General features: G+C 32.9%; 1 protein-coding gene across 1 annotated transcript; it reads right to left on the reverse strand.

Annotated features, from left to right (window-relative positions):
- Positions 1-1,215: 1,215 nt before the first annotated feature.
- LOC148274995 (trypsin 5G1-like) lies at positions 1,216-9,468 on the reverse strand. Its single transcript, XM_088236323.1, has 5 exons — positions 9,350-9,468; positions 7,572-7,731; positions 6,206-6,461; positions 2,512-2,658; positions 1,216-1,443 (listed from the first exon to the last, which is right to left on the reverse strand). The coding sequence occupies exons 1-5, from the start codon at positions 9,396-9,398 to the stop codon at positions 1,291-1,293; spliced, it is 765 nt and encodes a 254-aa protein (XP_088092449.1). The 5' UTR covers positions 9,399-9,468; the 3' UTR covers positions 1,216-1,290.
- Between the last annotated feature and the right edge of the window lie 321 nt (positions 9,469-9,789).

The raw sequence follows: 9,789 nt of genomic DNA on the forward strand, positions 1-9,789 counted from the left end.
AATGAATCAGGTGTTTTTACTTTTCTACTAGCGACCTTAAATCCATCAATAACAATGGACTTATTTTTATTCTTAGTAGTGGGGTCAGTGCTATGCAAGCTCCTGACGTCACTGCGACCTGTGAAGATCTGTTGTGACGGATCCCTGTAAATAGTTCTCTCTCTCCAAGCCCCAGCCTATAAAAAGCCTGGCTACAGTATGGAAGGCGTGAGTTAACATTTTGCTTAATCTCCCCCTCTTAGCCCAGATTCGTAAAATATCGGGCTGTTAGGTAGCGAACGAGCTTTTTAACGTCCTTAGGAACCAGTGGTCCCCCAAGGATGAGGCTCCTTTTATGATGTTATATATCACATCATACAGGTGTTTCCTCATCTCCACTGAAAAATCTATATCTCAAAGATTCGGAAAGGTTTATTCTAGCAAAGAGTTCGTTCAATCTGCAATGCCCTGTAAGGGCTCTAGTGATAACCCTCACTCTATTTTGGCTTACCTTTATTAGGTCAAAAGAAAAACTGTGCGAGGATCCTTTTATCAGTTTCTTCGCATGGTGCTGACCAAGCTATCTTTGCAATAACATTACACTGTACTTCCTGGCTCGTGACCTAAGCTCATTATGAGGAACACATTAAGGCAACTCACAGAAAGGTTCAGGGCCTATTGGGGCTGTCTCAGCTCTTAGCTTTACCAGTTCATCGGCTGCCTCGTTACCATCGATGTTTAAATGTCTGGTACCCAAATTAATGTCACACTGTTACACTCACCGACACAATTAAGCGCTCTTTGGTACTTTAAGGTTAATTTCGAATCGATCTCGATAGAGTTCTGTGCTTTTAGAGCAGCCCAACTGTCTGAGAGAATATAAATTATTTTGTTTTTGGATTGTATGCGCAAAATTTTTATGTGCTAACAATGGACTTAATTTTATTATATTTTACTGTGGACATTTGAAAAGAATCCTAAAAATGTGTCATCTCGCTATTTCTGTTAATTAAAATATACTTTTCTAGTTTATTTAAATTGAATATTTTTTTTCGAGAAACCTTTCTTCAAAAGATGTTAACTTCGGTCATGACCAGGCTTAAGGTTTTGATTAAACTAGCCGTGCCAAAGCTTTTCGGCCGTTCTTGTCCGTTCACGGATATTATCGTTAGTAATTCGTAATCTGTTATTGTGATGAAATAAATAGGTATAATATTTGATAAAAATTCGTACAAGGATGTTGAATACTTTTATTTAAGGGTTCTTTAGAAGTGGTTATTTGAAATATTTGTTGATAGGTCGCTGGATGCCTTAGACACCAGTCAGCTGGGTGATCCAGGGCCTGACTGTTGAAATTCTGGCATAGATTCCAGGAATATCGGGCTTGCTGCAGCTGCTTCCCCCGGAAACCAGAGCATACTGGATGACAGGTGATCCTTGCACGACTGGGCCACCGGAATCACCCTGAAAAAAAAAAGTAATTGTGAAATTAGTATATATGTGATTATGTAACAAACTGACAAGAATAAAATTTATTTATTTCCAATTTTGCTTTTACATATTATACACGTGTAATATACATATAAACACGCGTATTTACAAAAATAATATTCACAAGAGTAAATTTTGTATTATTCAAGTCCCCGATCGACTTTTTCTGAAAACAGATTTTTTTTAAAAAGAAACATTTACATTCTTACGATTAAAACAAATATATAAATTTAAGGGTCATTTTCAACGAGTTGTACATAACTCACTATTAGAAAATGGTAATCAAGTTGAGGTATAGTGGGATCTAAACCACGGACCTTTGAGCCGCGAGTCCGAAATACTTGCCACGGGACCACAACCCGATTCATATCAACATGAACGTAAAACAGATAAAGGTCATTGACTTATTTATTCGAAAGACGCTGTTGAATTAAATAAATAATTAGTACAACGATTATCGGATTATGGTCTTACGAATCACGGATCAGGGGTCCGAAGTTCGAACTTTACTTTACTCCAACCTCATTTCGATTTTCTTATAGAAAGTTTAAATAACGCGTCGAAAATGGCCCCAAAATTTAAATGTTGGTGTAAATCATAAGCGCAAGTATTAAAAAAAAATATATAACACTTAAAAAAAACTGGTTTGACCACCATATTGTAAGATTCGAAGCTTTTATTAAGGTTTAACTTTATATTATTCTTTTGGGTTGTAATGTGTGTTTTAGTACTTTTGGCTGACGCAACGTTTCGGACGGCATCGCAACGTCTATCATCTGACATATTACAACAGAGATGAAGCTCATTTTAGAGAAAGTAACATAGAAGTCTAGGTATCTACAGGGCTTATGATCTGTCATATTGTGGTTTCCTGTGAACACTGACAGTGAGTTAAAAAACGATATTTTGCGAATTGCGTTAAAAATTAAAATGTGCATGCGATATTTTTTTATCATGTAGTTTGATGGATGTTAATGAAATATCTCAAGCGTTTATTTTTATTTCGGACACACTTGCAAATAAATATTCAGATACACTTACGAAACATGCACTGGTGCCTCCTACTGTGGTTCCTCCCAAGCAAATTTGCCTTGGGGTGATGAAAGAGTAGACTGTCTTGCATTTATCATTATCCCACACTGGAAGGTCTACTTCACGAAGATTGGCTGGTGTAGTACTGGATGATTCCTGTAGAAAACATTTAATCATTAAAAACACAATATTAAGTAATACATTTCATCATATTTCCGGCCTCGTAGTGTAGCGTCAGCGCGCGTGCCTACCATGCAAGAGGTCGCGGGTTTGAGTCCCGACACGGTTGATTTGAAATATTTATTTTAGAAGGTGGAATATTTTATAGCCCTTGGCCTGACACTTGAAGCCTAAGACTGATCATTATTCCTTCATTAACAGAAATTATTCAGATACGTTGCATTTGGCGTACCAACTATTACGAGCATTTTGTAGCGCTGTGAACGCTAGGATTACGTGGTACTAGTTATCGTGCGGGCAGCGCCCCCAAGTGGCGACGAAGGGAAGTCACGAAGAAGGTCACGTGGTAGACGCACTAACCGAGAGCAGTGTGAATATATAATGGTGCAATATCATAGTAATACCTTTGTAATACTTAAGGTTTTTATTTATAACTAAATACTCAATTATACCTCTAACAGATCAGAAGTGGGTTGTGACAAACGCCTAGTTTTCGTGTTTTAATGTGTATTTAATAAAATGCGTGCTTAAAAGTGACCGAGGAACAAAACGTGCATAATTTGGTAAGCCCAGTTCTCTTTTTAAGTGCTTGTGAAGAGATATTTTAATATATATCTAAAATAGTGACAAATACAATCAACCGACACTAACATGGATAGTTCACATAATATACCCTATCGGGGAATGCTGCTTACAGCATATCGCTAACGACATTTAATACAGGAGATTAAGACAGAAAAAATACAAATAATAATTGGTATCCTATGACATTTTCGTGGTGAAGACACCTACTGAATTTAATATTTACGACAGTGAATTGAATTACTTGAATTGAAGATTTTAACAAAATTAACTTGTTTCGTTATTTGGAGACTACCTTTAAACCTAGTAATAATAAAGTTTATATTCTATCTGAGCGTAATCTGAGTAGAACCAATAAATTTAAGCATTTCAAACAAAGAAAACTCATCTGTAAAACGCAGGATGCAACTTCCGTTATGAAATTGAGAGATCAAACCAGTGAGCATATTTAACTTTAAAGCGATGAATGTATTTCCGAAATTCAAATATTAGAATTTGGTTATAATTCTTCAATTAAGATTGACAAGATTACAGAAAACAAAAGTAAGGTTTTAGATTGTTTACACAATGAATTTGATGTCTGTTTTTCTAGTAATCGAATCGAGTTGAGTCAATGTGATATTGAAATTACTATTAAATTGATGGAAAAGGTTTTTGTTGGAATACTTAAGGTTTTCTATTACAACCAAATACTCAATTATACCTCTTACACAACACAGTGCCCTATGCACCATTAGGTGCCAAAAAAGACTTATAATGATATATTTTATCATATAAGTTAATTCAACAAAGATACCAGTACATACTTTAAAAAAAACACAATGTCTAGATTTTCGTCAATACAATTCTACACGCATATAATAAACTCGAATACTCGTATAAAAAGCAAACTAAGATATCTTCAGCAAAAATGGAATAATTATTGATGCCAAAACAAATTTAACCTTATAACCTTTCTTTATAAATAATAGCGTAATTCAAAACCGTCTCTAAGCTCTCAAAAACAGAAGTCAATTATACTTGACACCGCAAACTTTCAGCATTCTCCCTTGACTTGGTAAAGTATAATTAGAAATCTTACATTTCTTTTTTGAAAGTTTTTCGCTAACATTACTAGTAACTATTTTGATGGAGATTTCTAAGTTTGTTTGTTTTTTATAACCGCATATCTTTAAATACATAACAACACAATAGATACAATTACATTTGGCATTAGACATTTTTTTAAGTGGGTTGGACAAACCAATGGCTCGATTCCATTGAGGGAAATATAAAAAAAATAGTGTTTCGAGTTATATTATTCATTATATTTATAAAACCTTATTTTTCAATGAGGAAGTTCAGCCCAGCGGAAAATTTGACAATTTTTTTTTATTGTTACGTGCGGTAAAAATAAGAACATTATAATAATCATGAGATTCGTAAATATTGTTTTTTTTTAAAAACATTAATTTATATAAAAACATTAATCTTTTAACAAATTAAAAAACATTATCAAAACACTGAAATTCTTTATTTTACACAATAAAACACAATTAATGGTGTTATCTTGTTGAGCAGGTGTAGTCAAATTTAACTATCTCCTAGCTCTATTAATATATTAACTAATTAAAACGTTGGGAAAATTTTCATAGCAAATTAAATCCTAAAACAAGTAACCATTGTGTTCATATTTCATTGAAATATATTGATTTTTTTATTTTTTATTAGTGAAATAAAAATAAGTAAATAAAATATCCTCGGATTCCAGAAATATATACCTACATACTTTACTTAAGGATCAATTCCGATTTATCGAAACTTTCGTCGGCCATTTCTCAAAACAAGTAATTTCTAGTTCCATATCACTATATGGAACTGAGCCATCGAAATATTATGTACAAAATAAGTTTTACACGTGTACTTAGATTATGCAATATCGAAAATCAAAATCGATTTTTAATAGATTATTTGCCTAAGTTGTTAAAAGACCATAAAATATGCTATTTAGGAAGTACTTTTATGTTATATTTTGGATAAATACTCGTACGAAATTGGGCTAGATGGAAATAAAAGGAGAGAAATTGTAAAAGTTGAATTTGATTCAGTGATATTTTGAATATTTAATACCAAAAACACGTACAACTTTCACTGAGAGAATTATTTTTTTTGGTGGCCCCAAGAGTGCTTAATGCCCTGGATGAACATATGAAATTCTCCAAAATAATAATAATAATAGTGGTTTATTAACAAAAAATATAATTTCTTTATGTACTACATACATACTTAGGTAAAAGATTTTTCTCAATTATTTCTAGTCTGCCTAACAAGGTATAACCTGTTTTAAGGCAGACATTTGCCACAGACAGAAAGTTTTTTTTTAAAATGAACTTTACTAGTTTAGATTTTGTCTAAGGGAAGAGACCGTTGCAAAAGACTGCTGCGAGAAATTTATATATTTATATGCTATTAAGCATGTTGTCCAGATTTTTATTAAGATTTACGTTTAAGTCATAGTTTTTATTATTAGTATTCTTTACGAATACGCATGCTTCCATTTTCCATTATGTTGTATCCCAACTCAACACAGGGCTTTTAGCCTCAGAGAGTTAGGGATACGTTATTTTTTTTTTGTTATATGTATCTTTATATGAATAAATAAAAATAAATAAAGAATGGGATATTTGTTGCCAGACCGAAGAATTCAATGGGAGTCGGAGTAAAAACCATTATAAGTTATATGGCTTTCAGTATAAAAACGTAAGTTTTGTCGTAAGATTCTTGTGGGTATATTTAATTTTATATAGTTCAGTAATTCATGCCCATCCAAGTGTGAATTAAAGATTTTAATATAACTATATGATCGGATTTATTAATTGACATTAACCTAGCAAGACCCAATCGACAAATAAATAAAAATTAAATATCTTCTATGGTAGGAGCATTTTATAAATTTACTTACGGAAGTAACTCCCCATCCTGAGACTGTGATGGAAGATCCAACAGCTGGATTTTCTCCGCTTGTGAGTGGAATTATCTTCACCACAGGTCCAAGAACGATCTCTTCTCCGTTGGCAAAGGAAACAATGGAGAAGTCATAGTCAAGGGTGTTTCTTGAATATTGTGGGTGGACGGTATACTTGTCAACCTTGAGAAGCTGACCGCCTGTGAGAGCTGAAGTTGTTCCTACGCGAGCATATGAGTTTGTAGTTGTTGTTCTAAAAAATAAAAATACATTATTGACAGTATTTTGCAATTGATTAGAACTACGAATTTATTTGAATAATTTTAATTCATCGAATTGATAAGATTAAAAAAGAGTCTCTGAGATGGTTTAGTCATGTAGAACGAATGGATGTCGAAAGAATGGTAAAACAAATATATAAATATATAGCAAGAAATAACGGTTACGTGGATAAGAACAACCAAGAAAGACGTAGCATGACTGATCTGAATAAACAAAAAAAAGTCAGTCCGGTTATGTCAAAAGTAGACAGAACCAAAGGGCATATATGACAAGATGAATGAATGTGGAAGAAGCTAGGAATGCAGGCTAGAACAGACGTGTGTGAAAGTCCATTGTATCTGCCTACCCTTAAGGAGAAATGGCGTGATAGTAGTAGAAGTAATAGTAACTTTAAAAAAAAATTCTTTATTCATTTAAGATCTCCGTGTTCTGAGTGTGAAAAATAACCCGAACCCTGGGCGAACGTTTTCGACTCGATAGCTACGATGCAGTAAAAATTCTTAAAAAGAAAATCACTGCGGATAAATCCTCCTCTCAGCGTAGTGGTTGGTACACTTGCCTACCATGTTTACGGTTCCAGGTTCAATTCCTGGTGTGAATGGTTTGTTTAAATAATTAAAAATTGCTCGAAATACTTTTCATACATTTTTTTTTATAAGCACAAAGCTTATAATTATTTTTTTAAGAATTGCAAATCAATTATATATATTCTGTTTTGCTTAAAAACTCCGTATTTTGACACTCAATCTGTTTTTAAACTGTCCTTGGAGTGACACTGGAAGCGTAAGACTGATCACCTTATCGATTATTTAGATTTAGTTTTCTAATGCAGTGCCCTATACGCATCAGGTTGGGTTGGGGATGATGATGATGGTATTTTTAGTAATTTTGTAAAAAAGATGACACTCGTTAAATAGCTTTATTTTTTCAGATGAAAGTTCAACATATACAGAGTAGTGAATGTGTTAAATGTACAGTGTTTTATGTGAAAATTCCAACCCGCAAAATTCATCCATTGAGTTTTATTTAAAGCATTTGTTTTTTTTTTTTAATGAAGTACAGAAAATAATTGGTAACTTACGGTGCGCAGTGACCAGCAGACAGCAAAAACTTGGTGCTGATAATAGAAGCACCACAGTTATGACTGTAAGACCCAAGGAGAGACTTGGTTTGAAGAGAAGCTTGATAAGGCCTCTTTTCAATTGTGGTCTCAATACCTCCGACAATGCGTCCGAACTCCGCTGGAAATATAAAACTTCGGTCAATAATACATATTGGATATTATTGGAAGGATGATGGAAAGAAGGAGAAGAAAGGAAAAATTCGAATGCTGTTCTTTCGTCGCCTAATTTTACACAGGACACGACCGCAGAATGGAAAAAAGAGAAAATGGATTGAAATATTCGTAAAGTGCTAGAATTTACTCCCTAAGAGTTATAGGAGGCAAAATATTTTTGAGATTGGAATATGGAATACACATGTACACATTTTTTTAAAATAATTCAAAGCCACAGCTTTAAATGAAGCAACCAATAATTTCTTATGCCTATAACATTTCCCAGACTCAAGATGAGAAAATTGGTATTGAGTCGGAACACTTCTAAAGTCTGTTCATTATTACAAGAATTTCCAAATAAACAAACCAGCCGCGTGATATCCGACGAAAAGTAGCATATTTCACACATATCATCTAAATCGAAACAGCACGGTGAAATTATATTGGATGGAGATTTATTAGATTCGTTTGCACGTATTCGAATTTTGTTATTTTTTTTAAAAAGTAAAACGCCAGAGTTAATGATTTTAATAAAAAATATTGATAAAAACACCTCGTTTATATATTATTTAAAAAATAAAAATTTTAGCGTTCTCATAATTTACCCAAATATTTCAATTTTGAGGACCATTTTCAACGAGTTGTAAATAACTCACTACTATAAAATGGAAATCAAGTTGAGGTAGAGTGGGATTCAAGCCTCGGACCTCTGATCTATGAGTCCGCAACACTAGCCACGGAATCACAACCCGATTCAAATAATACAGTTAAACTTAACAAACAGGTTTTAATGATAATTTTATCAAAATCATAACTCAAATTTAGCGAGTACTCTCAGGTAAAAATCCTGCAAAAGGAAATTGACAGGAGATTAATCCGTCTCATGGTGTACTGGTTGTTTGCGTTTGCCAGGCATTCAATAAATAAGTAATTCTAAAACTATACACATCGATCCACCGTATTGTATTTTATCATCCCGCGTAGATTTTTGCCGGGTGTAAAATGGCCCAATCATGCGATATCACGCTGTGAGCTCGTGGTTAGCACGTGCACAGCGGTTTAGTCTCCGTGAATGTATTCATAAACATGTAAATACACATATGCACATAAATACGTACATATTCACGCGTACAAATGACTATTTACATATATATTCACAATTACATAAATGCATATAATTGGACATCACCATAATACTTTAACCAGTTGCATTATTATTATTACATTATTTAGGTTCTTTGAAAAAAACTTATATATACGTAATTTCAAATACTTTTTTAGCTGCAAAAAAAATAACCGTTTAAGAATTAGTTAAACATATGTTTATTATATTTATAAACATAGTTATTTAATCAGTAAAATAGGAAATACGTCTTAAAATTAATAATGTTGAAATACGACTTTTTCCCAATTAGTTTTTTGCCAAAAACTCATTCTCCTCAAATAATTGTATAAAATGTTCTCAAATAAATTAACAAATTAAAGTAATAAATGTGAAATTTACTGATAGTGTTTGCATCATAAAATATTAACTTTTTAGTTTGTATAAATACTTAAAAATATGTATTTGAATCTCGACTTACCAGAGGCACACGCGAACAGGGTTACCACCAATAAAACTAAAACCTTCATGCTGACGTTATTATTGATATAAGTAACTCAATTAATCATCTTGCTTTATATAGGTTTTATTGCACTGTCTTTAATCTACTGGATTGATTAATCTGATAAAACGTGACGATTAATCTCGGTATAAAATAATCATATCCACTGATATACAAATAAATATTATTTAAAAAATGTGTAATTCCCCAACTGATTAAACTATAAGCTGTTATTATCGTAATTCACACGTCTACAACAAAATAATATATTTAATTAAATTGTTTTTTGTCAGCCTTAGTATGAGCGATATGCTATAGGGATGTCGCATTGTTAACTCCTTGGAGACAAGACTTGGACTTTATGCACGAGTCTTTCTAGACTCAAACAATCACCAAGATAGACGAGGTCTTGTCTTGAG

This window comes from Micrasema longulum, unplaced genomic scaffold (assembly GCF_059751315.1).
Source record: "Micrasema longulum isolate JH-2025_06_02 unplaced genomic scaffold, ASM5975131v1 h1tg001533l, whole genome shotgun sequence".
In the NCBI taxonomy this organism is placed as follows: domain Eukaryota; kingdom Metazoa; phylum Arthropoda; class Insecta; order Trichoptera; family Brachycentridae; genus Micrasema; species Micrasema longulum.